The sequence below is a fragment of the Camellia sinensis genome, chromosome 13, assembly GCF_055761805.1.
Source record: "Camellia sinensis isolate YWXY chromosome 13, ASM5576180v1, whole genome shotgun sequence".
Lineage (NCBI taxonomy): Eukaryota > Viridiplantae > Streptophyta > Magnoliopsida > Ericales > Theaceae > Camellia > Camellia sinensis.
Window position 1 is genome coordinate 7,733,408 of NC_138973.1, and position 23,434 is coordinate 7,756,841.

Below are 23,434 nucleotides of genomic sequence, written 5' to 3' on the forward strand. Positions count from 1 at the left end.
CTATCTCCGGCGCCGATTCACGGCAATCAGCTCCGAGTCGCCTACCAAGGCGTCCCCGGCGCTTACAGCGAAGCCGCTGCCAGCAAAGCCTATCCGAACTGCGAAGCCGTCCCTTGCGACCAGTTCGAAGTCGCATTCCAAGCCGTCGAGCTTTGGATCGCCGACAGAGCCATCTTGCCGGTAGAGAACTCTCTCGGCGGAAGCATCCACCGGAACTACGATCTCCTCCTCCGCCACCGACTCCACATCGCGCTTGCGGAGGTTCAGGAGTTCACCTCTTTCTTGAGGTTGTTGGGGAGCTATCCCATGGAGATGACACCTTGAGCGGGAGAACATGATCTAAGGAGCTAATGCTCTCTTTCTGCCCGAATGCTCTCTCTCTCTCTCTCTCTCTCTCTCTCTTTGCAATACACTCACCAAGCTCTTTCTCTCTCTCTCTCTCTCTCTCTCGGTGTGCGTGGACGGAGGAGAATATCTGGGCTGAATATACACAGATAAAAAAAAAAAACAAACAGATTTTCTCTCTCTCACTTTAAACCCTCTCTTTTTCTTTCTTTTTCTTTTTATATTGACATCCACAGACCACCAACTGGACCCCAACGGCTAATCAATCCCCACTCTACTCTTTTGTTGATTTTATATATATATATATATATATATAGGAGCACCTCTCCAGACACACCTTTTTTTATCATCATCAACTTTCATCTTTCACTTCACGCTTTACACACCACACCACCCAACTTGTCTCCAACCCCTTTAATTTTTAATTTATGTTATTTTTTTTATCATTTAAATACTCTCTATCTTTTTTTATGTTTTCATTATCTTCTTCCCACTCTCTCATAAAATAATTATTCTTCTCATTTAAATACTCTCTATCATGTGCCCACTCAGACAACAATCTATCATCTTATCTTTTATTTTATTATTAATAGGACAACCATTCTTCTTTTTCTTGTTTTCTTTATTTATTTATTTCTTTTTTTATCTCCTTTTTGAAACCATAATCATCTCTCCCACCAAACCATCTTTCACATTCATACCCACTACACTTTTTTTTATATATATTTCCACCAGGTGCTTCTGTTCTTTTCTTTCTTTTCTTTTCTTTTTATTTATTTATTTCTTTTTATTTATTTATTTTTTTTTTTTTTTACTCTTCTTTGTCAAAACAACACACACACAAAAAAAAAAAAAAAAAACCAACAACAAAAATCCACACACACTCTTTTATTCATGTGGGGGTTCACCCCGATCCACATTTTACACCAAAAAAAAAAAAAATAAATAAATAAAAAAATCATCACCACAACAACAGATTTGTTTTCTTGTCTGCAGACGGCCACCCACCGACCTCCCTTCTCTACTCTGCCGCCGGTCTCTTTTTTTTGCCTCCGTCTTGAGCGGCCCTTGCCGGTGTTGCCTCTGTGTTTCCCACTCCACTGGGTACGATCACTACTCCCTGCTCCTCCACTGCAGCATTTGGCGGACCTCCAAATCAGAACATCACGGTGGCCTTCCGCTTCAGCTCCTTATTTTCCGCCTTTAGCACACTTATCTCAGCTCGCGTATCCTTATACATGCGTTGGAGCAGAGCCAGTTGGGTGTTTAACTGCTGCACCTCATTTGTCCTACTCTGAAGCCGGTGCGACAAGTTTGTGACCGCCGTCATGGTCTCCACACATGACTTCAAAGTATATATCCGTTTGCACCGCCATTTTTTGCTCCACAGACCGCATCGGAAAGTTCAATGAAGCAAAACCGGAGGTGTTTGGTTGAGGTTCACTGGCCACCGCACCAGTTATCTCCCTTGTTGCCTCGTTGAGGTCGGGAAAGAGAGTGAGCAGACCACGGGACGATGAAGCCATTTTCTGGGCAACAGAGTGTCACAGAATCTCTTTCTCAGAAACGGAAGAGTTTTTTTTTCAAAGGATTTTCGCAGTTTTTTTTGTCTCAGCCTCTGCCTCAGCCTCAGCCTCAGCCTCCGTCTTGGTTAAATAGCCAAGGCAGACACGCGCATCATGCGCCGCTCGGCGCTCGACGACAAACTGGGCGCGCCTTTTGATGGCACGCCTTTTGATAACACACCTTTTTATGGATTGGGCACGCCTTTTGATGGCACGCCTTTTGAAAGATTGGGCACACCTTTTGAAGGCACGACTTGTAACGCCCCACTACTTGCTGGCCCAAATAACTTGTAGGTTGACCAACAATACCCAAAAGCTTAAGTCCAAGTTATTTAGTAGCAAGGTAGTGGTGTTATAAATGCCCAAGATCACCCATGCAAACTTCCGATGTGGGACAGGATGTTACAAACTCGCCCACTTATAAATCCTCGCGTCCTCGCGAGGGTCTATAATCAATCAGAATACCACGACAAGCTCGTGGCCAGCCCAGAATAAGTGGCCCACATAGTTGTGTGCATGGGTCGGCTCTGATACCATTTGTAACGCCCCACTACTTGCTGGCCCAAATAACTTGTAGGTTGACGAACAATACCCAAAAGCTTAAGTCCAAATTATTTAGTAGCAAGGTAGTGGTGTTATATATGCTCAAGATCACCCATGCAAACTTCCGATGTGGGACAGGGTGTTACACGACTTTTGAGGGCTCGATATCTATATCCATGTATATCTTTTGGGCAGCCTATACAGTGTCTTCTACACCGGTCAGCTTTATCAATCCCTTTGTTTCAACCTCAAATAGGTTTCTCTCTTCACACCTATTTGCGTTTGAGGGGGGGTTATACACAGTATCATGTATAAGTCGCTCATGGCGCACTCCCTAAGTCGCCCCCTTGGTGCACCACCACAACCTGCTACAATGGTCCGACATGACCCCATAAACTGTCCCGACATTGATTCCGGTCAGCTTCTACTACGGTTCGACATGACCCCATAAACTGTCCCGACATTGATTCCGGTCAGCTTCTACAACAGTCCGACATGACCCCATAAACTGTCTTCTACATCGGTCTGACACGACCACACAGTGTCTGCTACATCGGTCCGACATGACCTCGTAAACTGTCCTGCTACATCGGTCCGGCATGACCTCGTAAACTGTCCTGCTACAACGGTCCGACATGACCCCGTAAACTGTCTTCTACACCGGTCCGACATGACCCCATAAACTGTCTTCTACATCGGTCTGACACGACCACACAGTGTCTGCTACATCGGTCTGACACGACCATACCGTGTCTCCTATCCTGTTTTATTTTATTTATCAGTTTACTTTCCTGTTTTGTTACTCTCTCCAAACTCAAGTTGGTTTGTGTCTAACCTCCTTGAGTTTGAGGGGGGCTGTTAAACCTACTCCACTAAACCTAACCCACTACACCACTACCACCTCACCTACTCCACTAAACCTAACCCACTACACCACTACCACCTCCACTTCACCTACTCCACCACTCCACCTCCACTTCACATCTCCTATATAATGTACATACAATACAATCAATAACTACAATCAATCAATAATACATCAATATTAACAGTTGCTCCACTTTTTTTTTTTTTGGGTATTATTTTATATTTAAAGTTACGATATTTTAAAGTTTAAGATACAAAAAAGATACTACTTTAGTCACAAAATATTATTCCTTTATTTTATTTTTTATTATTTCAAAATATTAGTCCCTTTTCAAAAATCAAAGCTAAAATAATATTCTCTCTCTTCCAAAATAATAATCTCTTTTGAGAAATTTAGGCCTTGTTTTGTTTGACTTTGAGAAATAAGCTTTTAAAAATTATTTTGGAAAGAGAGTTTAGAAATTTTTGTAGTTTGTTTACCTCTGTTTGAGAAGAGGATTTTTGGACTTTTTTGGCTAAAATAGCCACAAAGGACAAAATAGACTATTTTATCCACAACAAACAAAATATCACATCCAGCCCATAATCATTACACTCTTCTCTCACAAAAAAAGTCAAAAAAGCCAAAAAGTCAAAAAGTCCTTCCCAAACCAAGCTTTTTAGCCCAGGCTAAAATAGCCAAAAAAACCAAAAAGTCAAAAAACCAACCCACTTCTCAAAGTTGTATATTTTGAAAATAATTTTGAAGATTGGAAGTTTGGGATGATTTGATATTTTGTTGTAATTGAGTATGTGTATGTGAGAGAAAAAGTGATTGAAAATGAGAAAGGAGAGAGAAAATGTGATTGATTGATGTGTAGGAGAGAGAGAGTGATTTTGAAAATTTTTTGAGAAAAATTACAAATCAAACAAAATTTTCAAAAATTTTCTCCAAAATCTTTTTTCCAAAGCCAAACCAAACAAGGCCTTAACTTTTTTGATAGTACAATTATTACATTTTAAAATTATTAATTTTTCAAAATCATCCTTTAATAGTACTTTTTTTGAGAATATCAATTGTCATAATTGTATTTTTTGTGTTATTAAATGAATTTAAAAGAATGGCAAAATAGTAAATTTATATTATTTTATTCCTTGATTTTTGAAACTGGACTAATATTTTGGAACAATGAAAAATTAAATAAGGGACTAATATTTTGGGATGGAAGGAGTATGAATTTTCTATTTTGTCATTCTTTTAAATTCATTAATAATACAAAAAGTATAATTATGACAATTGATATTCTCAAAAAAATATATTATTAAAAGGTAATTTTAAAAAAGTAATATTTTTAAAGTGCAATAATTATATTACTAAAAAAATTAAATTCTAAAAAAAAAAAACTATTATTTTAAGACACGAGATTCTATCAGCAAGAATGTGCTCACATGTCAGCCCATTCACGCATGAGTTTCTTCCCCTATTAATTGAGGACAAAATCGTCTAACAATAAAAACAGTTAAAAAATAGCCTTAACACAGCTTTTACCAAATATAACTTGTAATTCAAAGTATAATATATGTGGGGATGTATTTTCAGGATACCAACACGTGGCATGGTGACGCCGACGTGTCAGCCGAGGTGCCACGTGCCCTGGTAGTTAAGCCGAGGTAATATCGGAGAAGCCGAGGTCATCTCCGAAGATGTCGGAACCCGAGATAAGGGGCGAGAATCCTAAGGCAAAGGGGATTGAATCAAGATAAGGATTAAACTCTTAGGGAGTTTATCTCTATCACTTAAAAGAGTCCAGAGTAAGCAGTGAACTAGAGTTCATAGAAGTCATACTTCTAGTGGGACTTGGATTGAGTATATTATAAAAGAGAGGCACCCCCGTGGGTCTAAGGTATGTAATTTATACTTTGAGTATTCAGTTTAGTACTTGATTATCTTTGAGAGATATACTGACTTGATCGTCGGAGTGTCCCCGGGTGGAAGAACCACCGCCGGAGCTTTTTCTTTCTGTTTCAGGTTGCTTAAGCCATCTATTCTGCTTGTGCTCTCCAGCTGATCACTAGACGGGCAGTGTGGTCAGATTTTCACCCACACAATTTGGCGCCGTCTGTGGGAACGAAGGAAGAATAGATGGCCAGTAACGGACAGCAAAATATTGGGGATGACGCTCCCACTGGGAGTGACAGCCCAATTGATCTTGATATCGAAGGAGATAACCACAATGCAGAAGCCCGTGACCAGGGTCACAGAGAGAACGACGTCATCCCAGAAGGCGACACGTCAAAAAGAGCAAACCAAGGAAAATACTACAATGAAGATAACCTCCAGGTATGGAGGGACAGGTGCCTACGGAGGGATGAGGAAGTAAAAGAACTAGCAAACAAGTTGGCGGACCTCCAGTCAGTCGTCAACTTCATGATGCAGAATAATGTTATGCAGCCACCATACCCGCTGCAAGATACGCCGATGCCAGCGAACAACACTCAGAAGGAGGTAAGAAAAACAATCCCCGAGGTCCCTCAGCATACCAGAAGCGGAAGGCATTCTCACCGGCCTTCCAGGGAAGTCGGACGGGAAAACCCGAGGCAAGAAGAGTCCCGAAGGACACACCACATGAAGAATCCAGACCCCAAAGAACATCGACATGTTCAGGGGCAAGTACTCCATTTTGGCACATCCCACGAAGAAAGATCCAAACGACCCCACCACGAGGCCGAAAGCAGTGTACCAAAAAGACTAAAATCCAAAGACAGCCGAGCTCCAGGGAGGAGCAAAGAAGACTTGAGGGACTACCTCAAGAGGAGGCAACAGAATGCAGAAGCCGAGGTAAACTCCCCAGTGAAACCGAAGACAGCCTTCTCGGCGGAACTGGACAAATTCGAACCGCCCAAAAGATTCAGTATGCCGAGGTTTCAAATCTATGACGGTAAATCAGATCCAAACTTTCATGTTGGGTTGTACCTAAATTCAATGGCGTTATATAGCGGAAACGAGCCGTTGCTCTGCAAAGTATTCCCCTCATCCTTTGGGGAAATTGCATCTGATTGGTTCCACAAGTTACCAAAAGGAAGTATAAAGACATGGGAAGGCTTGGCCGAGATGTTTGTGGCCAGATTCGTGACCAACAAGCTGCAACCCCTGAGGGTTGATGCTTTGATGGCTCTACGAATCACCAAGGAAGAAGGCCTCAGGGCCTATGCGAAGAGGTACTACGAGGTGTTCAACCGAATACCTGAATGCAACCAGGAAGTAGCATTCGTGTCTTTCAAGAACGGCCTAAAAGATGACTGCCCTCTACGGAAGTCTTTGGCAAAAACATTGCCAAAAAGCATGTAAGAACTCATGGCAAGAATTGAGAAATATGCCAGGGCCGAAGAAGATACATCGGGAAACAAAGAGGTGAAACAAGAAAAGGGAAACGGCTCGCCAAAGCGAGGCCGAATCAACAATGGGCCTACCAAACAAGAAATAGAATTAAGAAATAAACAGGCGGTAACCACAGTATTCCGGATCCCAATCCATAAAATCTTGGATCGGATTCGAAATCAACCTTATTTCAGGGCTCCGGCAAGAGCACCAGGGGAATTCATGGGAAGGAACGTTGGTAGACGTTGTGCCTACCACAATGAAGAAGGGCATCCAACTCAAGGCTGCAGAGCCTTAAAAGCACACTTGGAGGACCTAGTAAGACAAGGCCTTCTGAGGGACCTGGTCGATGAGGCCAGAACAAGGGAAGAGCAGGCAAGGCTGCCCCAAGCACCAGCAGCACCCCCTCCCCCAGCACAGCTACCACAAGCAGGAGAACCAAGGGTGGTCAATGTAATCCACTCAAGGGTCAATGAAAACGAAATCAGAGGAGAAACCTAGAGGGTAAGACATTTACAGCATATTTATCAAGTCGGGGAAAAGAGACATCGGCCAGAAGAATGCCAAGGGCCAATAATAGCCTTTACTGAAGCCGACCTAGAACTGGTCCAACACCCGCATAATGATGCCTTGGTAGTATCCCTACAGGTCGGGGAGTGCCAAGTTAAACGCATCCTAATAGATCAAGGCAGCTCCTGTGACATCATGTATGTCAGATGTTACAAAGAGCTAGGCCTTCACCCCGATGACCTAGAACAATCAAGCGGCCCGATAGTCGGCTTTAACGGAACGCCGACATGGCCACTGGGTGCAACAAGCTTAGAAGTACAAGCCGGCACTAAGAAGATCAGGACGGAATTCCTGGTAATTGACACACCCTCACCATACAACATCATCTTGGGAAGGCCGTGGTTGCATGCAATGGGGGCAGTCCCCTCGACATTGCATCAACTACTCCGGTTCCCAACAGAGAATGGGATTGAAGAAGTCAGAGGGGATCAACTACAAGCTAAAAATTGCTCCATGGCAGCAATAAAATCCACCTGTAGTGTACAGGAACCAAAGAAAGCAGAAGTTGAAGATGAGGACATGGAAGTCCTGGAAGATGTTGGGAAAGAGCCAGCCGAGAAACGCGAAGAGGCGCTAAAGAAAATCCTCGTCCAGGAGGGCGACGAAGAACGATTTTTTCTTCTCGGCTCAGGCTTAGCCAGAGAAGAAGAAAAAGAACTGGAAGATTTTTTAAGGGCAAACATAGAGGCGTTCGCCTGGACACCTTATGAAATGCCTGGCATTGACCCCGAGGTCACTTGCCACAGTCTGAATGTCGACAGATCGGCAAAACCTGTGATTCAACGAGCCAGAAGGCCGACGTTAATGCACGTCGAAGCAGTCGAGGAAGAGGTAGACAGACTCCTTGAAGCCAGGGCCATCCGAGAAGTCCAGTACCCAACGTGGCTGTCCAACACAGTAGTAGTAAAAAAGAAGACTGGCAAGTGGAGGGTTTGTGTAGACTTCACCAGCCTCAACAACGCTTGCCCGAAAGACAGCTTTCCTCTGCCCAAAATCGACCAACTGGTAGACGCCACCTCGGGACATGAAAGGATGAGTTTTTTAGATGCATACAGAGGGTACCACCAGATTGCTATGTACCCTCCAGATGAGGAGAAGACCGCGTTCATCAAGAACGAAGAGAGAAGGCTGCAATTCAGCTCGCAGTATACCAACAACAGCTTGCCAGAGCTTACAACAAGAGAGTCAATCCAAGAGATTTTCAAGTTGGCGACTTAGTCCTAAGAAAAGTCGTCGGGAACAAGAAGGATCCCAGGGAGGGCAAGCTTGGCCCAAACTGGGAAGGACCCTACAGAGTTACTTCAGTACTTGGCAATGGAGCATATCGGCTTGAGGACAATGAGGGCAAAGCATTGCCCAGACCTTGGAATACTTGTAATTTGAAATTTTTCTATCATTAGATAAACATCATTGTTTGGCCGATATTATCAATAAAGTCTTTTCAGAATCCTTTCAACATGTTCGATTGATAAAGTTATGCATGGATGTTTTCGAAGACATATCAAACTCAGGCAAAGTTAAGCCGATGTTATTCCTTAATCCACTTGTTGAAATTTGTAGCAATTTACAAGTTGGAATTAAGCTGATTCCTTATCTTCACTTGTTGAAATTTGTAGCAATTTACAAGTTGAAGTTAAGCCGATGTTATTCCTTAATCCACTTGTTGAAATTTGTAGCAATTTACAAGTTGGAATTAAGCTGATTCCTTATCTTCACTTGTTGAAATTTGTAGCAATTTACAAGTTGAAGTTAAGCCGATATTATTCCTTAATTCACTTGTTGAAATTTGTAGCAATTTACAAGTTGGAATTAAGCTGATTCCTTATCTTCACTTGTTGAAATTTGTAGCAATTTACAAGTTGAAGTTAAGCCGATGTTATTCCTTAATCCACTTGTTGAAATTTGTAGCAATTTACAAGTTGGAATTAAGCTGATTCCTTATCTTCACTTGTTGAAATTTGTAGCAATTTACAAGTTGAAGTTAAGCCGATGTTATTCCTTAATCCACTTGTTGAAATTTGTAGCAATTTACAAGTTGGAATTAAGCTGATTCCTTATCTTCACTTGTTGAAATTTGTAGCAATTTACAAGTTAAAGTTAAGCCGATGTTATTCCTTAATTCACTTGTTGAAATTTGTAGCAATTTACAAGTTGGAATTAAGCTGATTCCTTATCTTCACTTGTTGAAATTTGTAGCAATTTACAAGTTGAAGTTAAGCCGATGTTATTCCTTAATTCACTTGTTGAAATTTGTAGCAATTTACAAGTTGGAATTAAGCTGATTCCTTATCTTCCCTTGTTGAAATTTGTCGCAATTTACGAAACGAAGATAAGCCGAAGTTATTGCTTAAGTTCTCATAGCAATATGTGGGTTGTTTAAACCCTAGGGAAGATGCTTAACACTTGTTGAAATTTGTAACAATTTACAAGTTTATGTTAAGCCGACATATGATCAACCGCCGAGGTATACAGAAAGTTACAGGTTAAAATAAAGGCTAAGTATATTGTTCATTACTTGTTAAAATTTGTAGCAATTTACAAGTGGGTCAGATTAAGATTATCATTTAATACTTAATTGAGAAGAAGCTTGCAAAGTTTACATTCTATATGTTCTATACTTGTTGAAATCTATGAAAAGTTTGCAGGATAGTATCTTGCCGAAGTCAAAGTTTTATGGTTATACCCGAGGTATGAAACCCCGAGGAGATTGCACAAAGGAAGCAACATGAGGAAATATGCAAAAATTTCATAAGTACAAGACTATGCAGAAATAGTCAACAGAATATCACAAGATTGGAACATCCAGAAGAAGAACTGTTGCAGTTACATATAGAAGAAACCACGTTGGCCAAAAGAAAGAGTTTTGCATTACCCAGAAAGTAAAAAAGTACAAAGCGCAAAAAAAAAAAAAACAGAAAAAAAAGAAGAAGGAAAAAAGTACAAAGGACAATTTTTTCAAGATTCTTCAGCATCAGCCACTGCAGGGACTGGGACCTCAGATGACTCTGGGGGTACCTCCTCGGCCACTTTCTCCGCTTCTATCTCGGCATCAATCTCAGCGATTGTTGACTCAACACTTCTTTCTACCAACAGAAGATTGGATGATAGTTGCCCAGTGGCAGTCTCCTTGGGTGCCCCCTCAGCCCCATCACCCTCCTCATCCAAAGTCAAGTCCATAACCTGCTCAGCAGGAGGAGGGGACTTGGCTTCGGCAGCATTCTTGGGTCTTCTCACCAAGGCTTCACAATTATCTTTTTCTTCATCTTCATCAACGGCCTCGGCCTCAGACTCTGATTCACCTTCAGGAGGAGGAGAAGGAAACGGTAACGGAATAGCGTCGGCCTGACGCAATGGCGAGTCAGTAGGAAGGTCAAGCTTCTTTATCAAGGACATCCAACCAAGGGAAAATCCCCTGTTGCATGCCTGCCTGACTTGAAGCTTGTATTCTTCTGCGACGTCGGCCATACCTTGAGCATAGGCCTTTTCGTCGGCCTCTTTGATTTCGGCCTCTTTTGTAGCCAGAGCTTGCTGGAGTTCTTTCTCTGCTTGGGCCTTCTGAACCTCGGCCTCTCTTTTCTCGGCCTCAGCAACTTTTCTAACGGCCTCAGCAGCTTCGGCTTTCTCAAGAGCTAAAGTTTGAACTTTGGTTGCAGCCTCGGCTTGATCCTCCAACTTTTTCATTTTTGCTTCAAGAGACTTGATCTCTCTCTTCATAGAAGATGCTTCCCTTTTCATATCAACCAACCTTTGACGATTTTCAAAGGATTGCATGGCAAATGAGTGGGCATGTTGAATGGCCTGCAGAAAAACAGAAATGTGAGACAGTACTCTCAGTGAAGAACAGAAGAAAAAATCACAAGTACAAACAGAAATACTTACTTGAGCAGAATGTTGGAGCATAAGAGCATAATTTTCATACTCACTAAGCTTGCTATTCCGCTCAAAGTCATTTGGTAGAAGAAGAGCAGTGCTAAGGGCGACAGCAACATTAATGTCGTCAGCACTTTCACTAGCCATGATGGGCCTATCCTCTAGGGATAGATCAGGGGCCCAGGGGACGTCGGGCTTCTTCGAAGACGAGGTTGTCGCAGACGATGACCTTGGCCTCTTTGTTTGTGTAGACCCTGAGGGTTGGCCCTCAGCAGACCTTTTGGTTGAAGTAGAGGCTGATTTTTTGCTTTCAGCTAGCTTCGAAATCGGCAGAGCATCCTCAGCCTCGGCATCTGTAGCTTTGGCCTTAGGCTGAGCCTTTTTTACCCTCTTTGGTTTGGGTGGAAGCATTGATTGCGTTGGTGCGGCTTCGGCGTCAGTTGGAAGGTCGGCGAGAAGATCTTGGACGACAGGCCTTGGACGAACCATTTCGGCTGTTTTTACAAGCTTTCTTCGGCGTTTACGTTCAGGAATTGGTATTAAGTAGGGGGCCGAAGTTGATGGAAGATCGGCTGGGTCAGATGTGGATTCTTGATCTGTTCGGGATATAGAAGCAGTTAAGGTTGTGGTTGTAGGTGGAGAAAGGCTCTTTTTCCTTTTTCTTGGGGCGTCGGGTAAGGTGGATTTGTATGTAGGGATGAAGTTTAGTAATACTGGGGCTTTTCGTTTATGGATTGGGAGGCCAAGAAGTGTTTTCAGATCTGTTCCTGGGAAGAAGGATTGGCGAAAAATTTTCGATGGCTGATGAAGATCTGCAAAGAAACAAGCGTCAGAAATAAAGTATTAAAGTCTTAAGTAAAAACAACTAAGTGTTGACTCAGGGCTCTTACTCTTGCCCTCTGTAATTGTTCGAGGAAGAGGGTAGAGGTGGACATCTTCGTCTGGGCCAAATTCCCAATTTCCAGAAGCAATGAGAAAATCATCTCCAGCCCCTTTGTTGGAGTCTGGGAGGTCGGCTATAATTTTGTACTGAGTGGATCTCGGCTTAAGGTAATAGACAAAACCCCTATCCTTCAGATCGAGAGGGCACATAGTATAACAATATTGAAGGTCGGCTAGGGTGATTCTAAGGTTTTCTTGCCTAGCTAAGGCAATAATACCGTTAATTACCCTATAGGAATTGATAGTAAGTTGCATAGGGTTCAGCTTATAGAAATGGAGAACTTGACGAAAAAGGGGATCAAGTGGAAGCCGAAGTCCACATTCGGTAAAAGCAACTATTGGAAAAGGCATTGTATGATCTGTGGGCACGATGGTATCATTATCCCCAGCCAATTTAAGATGAACGTCGGCTGGGATAGAGAATTCTTGCCTAAAGTATTCAAGTTTTGTCGGGGTATTTACCCTATGCTTCCACATACCCATTATGTTGGATTAAACTAAGAAGAATATGTTTCAGAAGATGGGCGTTTTTCAGGTTTCCCTAAAGATTAAGGGTTCTATAGACAAATCCCAAATCAATGAAGTATGAAGATAAAAATCGAGGGCACAGATCTGGGGCAGATACAAAAAAGAGAAAACAAAGACGAAGTTTCAGATTCAAGAACAGAGGTATAGTTCTCAGAAACAATAGAGATACAGAAACAAATCAAGAACAGCGGCAAAGAGAATGATGAAAAATCATAAAAGTTCTAGACATAGCCACAAATTCAAGATACAAATAAAATCAAGACTTCGAGCAAAGATCAGTAATGGCGACAGACAGACAAAAGCACATAAAAAGAATGGAAGAATTAAAGGAAAGGATCTTACCAGGACAAAGGAAGCCGAGGCAATGTTCGCCGAACCCAGAAACCGGTTGCAACAGCAAAGAAGGCTTTGCAAGAATGAGGGATTAAAAGCAAATCCAGAAGAAAGATTGAGGCGATGGCAGATTCGAAGAAGAATGAGCTTTCAGAGAGAGAAAGAGCAAGAAGACGGAATGAAAAAGTGAAGAAAAGATAGAGGCAAAAGAAAAGTTTTCTCAAAAATGTGAAACGGCGGCAAAATCAGGGTAATCATTACGCCTAGGGTAACGCACGCGTCAGGCGGCGCAGACGAAATGAACAGACAGCTTCAGGCGCGTCACCGACACGCTCCAATAAAGATGAAACACGTAAAAGAAACAGTTAGATATGCATGACAGCTCATGCGCATGGGAGAATACGATCGAAGCCTTGTTCTTCGAAGAGAACACGTCGGCTGAAAATAGATAATCTTGGCAAAATAGTTTTTGAAACGTTACTGAGAATAGAAGTGACAAAATTTCGGAATAGGTTCCATCACCTCAGAATGCCGAGGTAATAGAACCTAGGGGGCAGTTGTGGGGATGTATTTTCAGGATACCAACACGTGGCATGGTGACGCCGACGTGTCAGCCGAGGTGCCACGTGCCCTGGTAGTTAAGCCGAGGTAATATCGGAGAAGCCGAGGTCATCTCCGAAGATGTCGGAACCCGAGATAAGGGGCGAGAATCCTAAGGCAAAGGGGATTGAATCAAGATAAGGATTAAACTCTTAGGGAGTTTATCTCTATCACTTAAAAGAGTCCAGAGTAAGCAGTGAACTAGAGTTCATAGAAGTCATACTTCTAGTGGGACTTGGATTGAGTATATTATAAAAGAGAGGCACCCCCGTGGGTCTAAGGTATGTAATTTATACTTTGAGTATTCAGTTTAGTACTTGATTATCTTTGAGAGATATACTGACTTGATCGTCGGAGTGTCCCCGGGTGGAAGAACCACCGCCGGAGCTTTTTCTTTCTGTTTCAGGTTGCTTAAGCCATCTATTCTGCTTGTGCTCTCCAGCTGATCACTAGACGGGCAGTGTGGTCAGATTTTCACCCACACAATATATATATATATATATATATACATAGTAATGTTGTAATGACTATATTTACGTATCATATTTTGTTTAGTAATTCATATGTCAATATTATATTAGTTTAATGGATGTTATAACTTATATTTGTTACCAATGTAAGGCTGACACATGAAGTAATAAATAAAAGGGTTTTCCTATACACTCTATATGTATCCTATTATAAAATGTGTAATTTTATCACAAATTTTTTTAATATTAACCATAAAATGTCTAAATTTTTGTGATTACTCTTACAAAAGTTTTTGACTTGGTTATAATATTTTTTGTTATGTTAATTTATAATGAGATTATGTAACGCCCTCAAAATCAACCCATTATATATATATATCATTGACATGCATTATTTAAAGAAAACAATTTATTAATTCATTCATCAGAGTATTACTAAATAAAAGCTTTACATGTAACATCGAATAAAATGCCCTACAGGCTTACATCTTTCCAAGCCAACACTTGGATACAAAAAGATGAGTTCTAACTCAACACAAGAAAAGCCCTAGGTTTGGATGTTTACATGTACTAATAAATAAAGACAATTAACTAAAGATAGTCTTCAAAATCCCAGTCCCTTCCAAGCTAAGTCCTTGGAGGTAGCTTATCACCTGAACCTGAAAATGATGTTCCCATCTAGGGTGAGCCACAGCCCAGTAGAAATATACTAAACCACATATAAGCAATGAATAAAGCAATAGCATTCAACAGATGGTTAACCAAGATAATCAATTACTCCGTTTTACAGTCTCATGACACTATTGTCTAAGACACGTTTTACTTTCCAATTTTATCAACATGGCTCAGAACCTGGCCAAACTTACCACTATGAATTATGTATATCAGATTCACATTCCTCCAATATCAACAAGCAAATGAGACTCAAGCTCAAATCAAAACACTTCATACTTCCAGTTTGATACACATTTTAGTGCTGTATCAATAAAAACACTTCTATATAAATAAGCACACTTAAAAGTGATGCTAATGGAGTCCATCCCCTATCTCCTCCCAAACAAAATCCGGTTTAGAGGTCCATCCCCTATCTTCCCCTAAACTGTGGAGTACATCCCCTATCTCCTCCCACACAAAACAATATATGCAAATGCAATGCTCAATCAATACACGTATTTTCTGTATTAATGCAATAATCAAAATTAATGACTTAACCAATGTGATTAGTTTCAGTTATTCCTAATCCACATGCAATGTCTACAACAATCACGACTATCCTCCACCGATAGCCCAAAATAGTTATTTCTAAACCGAAAATAACTATGTCAACAATTCAATAGACAAATGATTCAAATAACCAATTACGCCATTTAATCAATGAATTCCCCAATTCCATGAATTTAACCATCTTTTCCCAATTCCATGAATTAATTATACAAATTAATTTAATAATACAACTAGGGTTTTTCCCAAAATTTACCAAAGTATTCCCAACATATCAAAATACCAAAACTTAGATCAAAACTTATAAAATGGAGTAGGAAATCCCTACCTCGAAGAGAACAACCCAAATGGAGAAGACAGAGATGAATACCCAAAAACTAAAGTGCTCCAAATCGCCAAATGTTCAGATTAAATGGAAGCCCTCGACTCACTCTATCTTTTTAATGAAGGATCTATGGTAGAAACACACCCTAAGTGGATCAAATCTAAGAGAGAAGGTGAGTATGGAGAGAGAGAAGTCGGACCTAGGGTTTGGGATAAAAAAGAAGATGAAAAAGACTGATCAAAACCCGCTACTGTGTATATAAGCTGGACAGGCTCGCTCGAGCGACCAGACACAGAAAATCTACGCTCGAGCCAAGGGAGCCTTGCTCGAGCCAACAACACAAAAGCTCGCTTGAGCGAAAGAAAACTCGATCGAGCGAAGAACTCAAACCCTCAGGTCTGCAATCAGACACACGCTCGAGCTAAGGAACTATCGCTCGAGCGAAGAACGAACTAACTCGCTCGAGCAAAGAAAAGCTCGCTCGAGCCAAAAACCTCAGCTCTCAGGTCTAACTCAAAACGCAACCCTCGCTCGATCGAAGCTACCCTGGCTCAAGCGGAGGACCAAAACAAAGAGATCGCTCGAGCGAAGAACTTCTCGCTCGAGCGAAGAGTCAAAATTCTGGGCAGCAACACTGGATTTCTAAACCCAACCAACCTGAAACAAACCTGCCCAACACATCCTATAACCCCAAATGAGAAAATAAAGGACAACAACAACAATTATACAATGACAGAGTCTACGGAACCTAAATCCGAATACAATAATCAAATGGGAAAAGACCGGGGTCGCTATAGATTATGCATTTTGTGATTGATGTTATCAAAACTTTTGGTGGATGGGGACTGGGTTGGAGTATATGAAGATTTTATTATAAAGTGTATTGAATTTTATTATTTTTTGTATTTAATAAATTTTTATGTTCTTTTCATAAATATTTTATTTTTTGGTATATCTTGATTAAAAACGTTTAAAAAGTTAAAAATAAATATTGATTAAAACATTAAAAAAAATTACTAAAATATGAAAAACAAAAAAGTCAAAAATTATATGTGAAAACTCAAAACCAATTTTTGTTCCCACCTTGGCCTTTAATGGGAGTGTTTGGCCTAGCTTTTTTGGACCAACTTATAGCTTTTAGGTTTGAAAAAGTAATTTTGGACTGTTTGTTTCAATTTTGAAAAAAACTGATTCTGCTTCTAAGGGCTTTTTTTAGAGAAAAATAAGTTGAGAATCGGAAGTTGCTCCAGGCAGCTTCCACAGTTGAGATTATGTGGAGGGGTGTGCAATTACTTAAATGTCCTTCACAATTTGTAGTTATTACAAGTGTGCCATGTATATAAACCAAAAACTCTCTCTCTCTCTCTCTCTCTCTCTCTCTCGCACGAACGGAATAATTTTAAAAAAAAATTTAATAATGAATAAAAAAGATAAAGGCATAATTATATATAAATAAAAAACCCCCAATATTTGACCTTTATAACAAAACAAACTCTGAGTTATTAATTTTATTAATTTAAATACTAATCTTTTGATTGTTTTCAGTCTAAACCATTTACCTATTTTCGTCAAGTAAAACTGAAAGAAAAATAGTATTTTAGTCAATAATCTCGATATACGTGTACATAAAATGTCTAAAATATTTTTTTTATTGAGTTTAATGACTAAAATATCTTCTTTTTTTTGTGTGTGTTAATTTTACTTAGCAAACATAGCCAGATAGTTTAAATTGAAAACAAATCAAAAAATTAAATTTAAATTAATAAAATTAAAAACCTGAGATTTTTTATTTTTTATTTTATATACCCAAGATAAATAAATTGATTGGTATAGAAAATTGTACCTTTGGACTGCATTAGTGTAAAGTTTGAGTTCATCATAGGTACCATATGCATCATAAGTATCGTCGGTAACGGATAACAAAAGCATAATTTTGGTGAGCACTGCACGTCCAACAGAGTGTTGAGGTTCGTAATAAGCGTTAGGGGTGAGTAGCGGATATATCGATTCGTCAAAATCGACCGAATCGAATTGATCCGTTGCATTTTGGACGGATGCGTGATGACGAGCGGACGGTTGCGGATTGATTTTTTCCAATTCGCCAATCTGGCGGACCGATGACGGATTTGAGATTTCTTTGGCCGCAACCGAACCGGCAAACCACAAACACCCCTAGTAATTTATAGGATTTTGTGTTTTCAGTTTGTTTAAATATTCTGTTTGTATTTTCAATTATAAAAAAGTTTAAATATTCTGTTGAAAAAAAATTTCAACTTGAATATCTTTTTTTAATTAAAAAAAATAAGCGTATTATTTATCTATATTTTTTTGGTTTTTAAATCTATCTCTAAAAATAATAAATAGAAAATATGATATATGTTGGTTGATTTTTTTTTTCAAAAATAGATATAGATGTACCAATATAGAGACATATAATCTCTACTACTGCTCTATTCATGGCTTTGGTGGTCTGAATTGTTTTTATATTTCAAGAACCACAGATTGTAATACTTTATGTGGATGAGGCATGCTGCGATTGTAGTATGTGGATGAGGTTTGCAGTGATTGTGATATTTTAAAGTTTCAAACTTTCTTGCTTTGGATGAGGCATGCAGCGATTGTAATTTTTTTAAAGTCATTAACTGTAATACTATCATTTTTTTTTTGAGGAAGTGCCCAAGTTGAATTATGTTAAAAATTTATAAAATTTTAAACCGCCAAACCGATTTGCATCCATCTGCCAAACCGCCAATCCGCTCAATCCACATCCGCCGGATTAGCGGACAGATGCGGATTGATTTTCTCTAATCCGCTAAGCTGGCGGACGAATGACGGATTGAAGGTTCCGTGACCGCAACCGATCCGCGCTCACCCATAATATGCACATGTTGACCAAAAAAAGCACTCCACTGCTCTATCCCTCGCATATGGAACTTTCGATGTTAAATCCAACTCTTTCCACCACCTACATAAACAAATAAAAATTTTATTTTATTTATTTAATGTTTTTTACCAATAATAATAATAATAATCACAAAACAAAGGATTATGTATTTAAAAATTAAGATTAATTAAACTTTTCACCCTAAAGTTTGATCCTAATTTCACTTTAATCCCTATAATTCAATTTAAATAGTTTTGTCCTTACACTTTAAGTGACCGTTTGAGAATAGATTTTTAAATTTTTTTTTACTAAAATATGAGATGAAATAAGTTTAATATATGTTCAGGATGAATTTTTTTTAATTTTTTACAAAAAATTATGCAAAAAGTATGGTGAATGAAAATGAATATTTGACTTTTTAATATTTATTAATTTTTTAACTTTTTTAGTAACCTTTTCACTTTTAAACTAAAATTTGATGTTCCCAAACGATCCCCTAGATCTAGTTTCGATTTGGTCCTTATAATTTTAATTTAATATAAGCCTAAACTTTAAGTTTAATTCAATTATTTGTGTGTGTGTGTGTGTGTGTGTGTGTGTGTGTGTGTGTGTGTCTAACTTACAATTAAGGGGGTGTCTAGAATTATCTAAATAAGTATATTTTTAAATTTTTTATAAAAAGTGTTAAAAAAAATAGCGATGTGATGTGACTCAAAAAAGATAAATTATAAAAAAAAGTACACTTTTGTAGTGTATCCCAAACACTCTCTCTCATTGCCAAAGTGTTAGAAAGTCATGCGTTTCAACATCTAACTTTGAAAGGATGGATCAAATTAAAACCAAACTAAAAATCACGAGAGTACACATAATTTGAATTGATATAATAATGACCTAAATGAAATTTAGATTAAATTATAAAGATTAAAATTTTAAGGGTTAAATACACTATGACCCATAGCGAATATCACTTTTATAGTTTAAAAGATTAAAATATATTAGTTCATAAATAAATAAGAATAACGTGATATTCGCTAATAGTTGAGGATGTTTTTGTCCTAAACAACCCAAATTGTAATCTATCCTAAAATAATTATGGATGTTTGTTCTACTTATAAAAATAATAAATAAAAAAAAAAAACCTCACAAGAGAGATTCGTTAAGAATATAAATGATCATATTACCTAAAGATGTGGCACAATTCTTCCCTATGGGACAACTGTAACTGATTGAAATCTAACTTTGCAAGCCTCAATAGAGTTTCATTCCTAGAAGCATCTTTTTCATAGAAAGAGATGAAATGCTTTGCCTCTAGTCTTGGAAAGCCCCTGTGGATTGACTGCTTGAGGGCATGCATCACTTGTTCAGAAAGATCAGAGCTTAAATGTGGCCCTCCCACCAGAGACTCAAGTTGGGCTATTGTGAAAGCATGAGCCTCATCTAGAAAACCTTCTCCACGGATCTTCAAATATGTAGCTTCATATAAGCTTAACATACCCTGTACATCATTGCTCACCGTTTCCTTGAATTCACCATTACTGTCTCTAAATTTGTTGAACACATCTGATTCATAAGCCATCATATTATGGCATGTCAGTAATTAGAAAGTGGACATCTATTGAGTCTGGTTAAAATTACACTATATATATATGTATATATTTATCATGTCATGCTAAGCAGGGACAGAATCAAGATTTTATTAATTGAGATGTCAAAAGAATTTTTTTTTCACCATATACTCAAACATATATAATTATATATACAAAGAAAAAATAAATAAATGCCACAGAAATAATTTCTAAAAGGATGAAAAAGTTTTTTTTTTGCAAAACAAAAAGAGAATGCAAGATGAGAGAATGATGAGACATATTTTTTATACTGGAGGTCATTTTATGTATAAAATAATATATATATATATATATATATATATATTTAAAGTTATGTAGCAAACAATATTCTTTACAGAAACATTAGGGCCATGACCCCCATAGTCTTCTCTTAATTCCATCCCAGATACTAAGTTATGTCTAGTGTCATGATTAATTTAACTATCAGAAGAGTTTAAATTTTAAATCTGACCACTTAACTTGATATATAAGAGTTATTATTTATTATTATTTTTTTAAAGATTTTAAAGGACTACTAAATGAATTTGACCCTTTGAAAAATATTTTGAATTTTGCCCATCAAACAAAATTCAATCATAAATGATTTTGAGGCTTTTGACAATGTTTGAAAGCCTTCGAGAGAAGCATATATATGTATAGTTTACATATGTATATGTTGTTGTGTGAGTGATTTTCTGACCACACTGCCCGTTTAGTAACCGGCCGGAGAGCACCGACAGAATAGATGGCACCTGGTTGACCTACAACAGAAAGAGAAGATTCCGACGGTGGTTCGTCCACCCGGGGGCACTCCGACGATCAAGTCAGTATATCTCTCAAAGATAAATCAAGTGCTAAACTCACAAGCTTGAGTATCAAAAGTATACCTTAGACCCATGGGGGTGCCTCTCTTTTATAGCCAACATAAACCTAATCTCAATAGAAGCCTAACTTCTATGGACTCAGGATTACTGCTAATCTTGGACTCCTAGTAAGATTAGGATAAACTCTCTAAGAGTCTTATCTTAATACAAACTAAAGTCTTCTCTCATTCTAGGACACTTGCCCCTCACCTGCTTATCTCGGATTCCGATATCTTCGGAGGTAACCTCGGGCTATCCGAGATGACCTCGGCATAACAACCAGGACACGTGGCACCTCGGCTGATACGTCGGCGTCACCTTGGCCACGTGTTGGTACTCAGAAAATATATCCCCACAACTACCCCCTAGGTTCTATTACCTCGGCATTCTGAGGTGATGGAACCTACACTGTTCGTTCATCTGTGCCCCTCTGTCCGAGATCAAACTCGCCGACCTCAAAGTTTCCTGGACTTTACTGTCCACTTCTGTCAAGTATCAAGCTTCATGCTTTCCAAGCTGCTCGAGATCACACCTCCTAGCCGAGGTTCTTGTTTCATTAATTCGTAAACTCCAAGAGCTTTGCAACTGTTTCACTCACATTCTTCGGCAGGTTCCCGACTTCCAGTCATCTATTTGACTCCAGCGATCTTCATATCAGCGTTCATTTCTCTTGGTAGGTTCATAAACTCTTTTATTAAGCTCAATCTTTCATAACTCTTCTGAATCCGTTTACTTGCCCTCTGTTGTCTTCTATTTTCGACTGTTTTCAAGTTTTGAATTGTTTGAACGCTTGGCACTGTTCTTGCCATATCCTCTTTATGTTGCTAGCATCGTGTCTGGGTCATTACTTTCTTGTTCTTCACAGACTTACTTAGTGCCTGTGCACTTGGCTTTATTCTTGAACTTTGTCGTCTTCTTGACTCTGATTTTTCTCTTTTTTCATTCAATCCTCTAGATTTTTCTCTTTCTAGCTCTTTTGCTTAAATCCGTCATTGTTCCAAGCTTTCAAGCTCTGCAACTGTTTTCGTTCCTCTCCTCCGGTGAAGCTTACGTCATTCTGTCATTTTCGCATCCGTCGTCAGACTTCGGCAATTCTCATTCCGGCTTCCCTCTTTCTGGTAAGCCACTGTTCCTCCTGGTTTTATTTCTTGTTGCTTTCCAAGAAGCTCTGCTTCATTGTTAATCACCATTACGGTTTTACCCGTTGTTTTCAAATCATCTTCTTGAATACACACTATTTACACATCTGTTGATTTCTGCCACTGTTTTTGGCTTGACACACTTGTGCAATCATTCTTGATTACGAATTACATTCTTGTTTCTGTTTTCTGTGTCTTTTTCCAGATTCTTGCTTTCAATCCTTGCCTTCAAACTCCGAGGTGCCAATCGCCTAAAAGAGCTTTGATCAAACTCTTTCGGGAGATCGATGCTGAGCTCGAGGCGGAGAAGGCTGCTGAGAAGTCTTCCCAACTGTCTTCTATATCCTGTCATTGATGCCGAGTAGTTTTGTTTCCTTCTTTTACTCCTTGTACCTTGTACCTTGTACTTTGTCCTTCTCTGTATGCTTTTAATCCGGCCGACGTGCTATTTTTGTAGTCTGAATAATTTATTTTTCAATATTCAGACCGAAGTGCCTTCTTTCTTCTTTAAATGCATTTCTCTAATTTCTTCTTTGAATGAATGTCTTCTTTTTTCTGCTCTTGTATGATTCCATACTTAGAATAATTTGCATGTCTTCAAAGTACACCTTGACTGTGCAATCTCTTCGGGTAAAATACCTCTGTCACAACTTCTAATCTTGCTCATCTCGGCCTTGTCCTAGCACTTGAAAATATTGTAACAAATATTTTCACAAGTGTTGCTTAGGACTTGTCACTTTCTCAATGTCTTCTATCAAGACTTCAGTTTTCCATATTTCAAGTTTTGACAACCTGGTAGTCTCGGCAAGTACGCAGATATTGCTTTTAACTTGTAAATTTTTCTCAAAAATTTAAACAAGTGTTTTAACCATCATCCTTTATCATAACATCGGCTTAACTTCAGCTTGTAAATTTTTCTCAAAATTTCAACAAGTGTTAAACCATCTTTCTTTCGATACGACCTCGGTTTAACTATAACTTGTAAATTCACATAGAATTTCAACAAGTGTTTAAACCAATCTTCTTTCGATACGACCTCGGTTTAACTTCAACTTGTAAATTCACACAGAATTTCAACAAGTGTTAAATATCACATCGGTTTAACTTCAACTTGTAAATTTACACAGAATTTCAACAAGTGTTAAATTTGACATCGGTTTAACTTCAACTTGTAAATTCACACAGAATTTCAACAAGTGTTTAAATATCACATCGGTTTAACTTCAACTTGTAAATTCACACAGAATTTCAGCAAGTGTTAAATATCACATCGGTTTAACTTCAACTTATAAATTCATACAGAATTTCAATATGTGTTAAATATCACATCGGTTTAACTTCAACTTGTAAATTCACACAGAATTTCAACAAGTGGTAAATATCATATCGGTTTAACCAACTTGTAAA

The 23,434-nt window shown here is 38.9% G+C and overlaps 1 protein-coding gene across 1 annotated transcript in view; it reads right to left on the reverse strand.

Moving 5' to 3' along the window:
* LOC114282627 (valerianol synthase TPS1A-like) overlaps positions 1-23,434 on the reverse strand; it is a 35,018-nt gene continuing 11,584 nt past the window's right edge. Inside the window, exons 3-7 of the mRNA XM_082900253.1 lie at positions 19,603-19,981; positions 18,426-18,502; positions 17,344-17,522; positions 17,097-17,115; positions 1-299 (exon numbers count right to left, since the gene is read on the reverse strand). Coding sequence (XP_082756379.1) covers positions 1-299; positions 17,097-17,115; positions 17,344-17,522; positions 18,426-18,502; positions 19,603-19,981 — 953 coding nt within the window. The remainder of the gene's footprint in view (positions 300-17,096; positions 17,116-17,343; positions 17,523-18,425; positions 18,503-19,602; positions 19,982-23,434) is intronic.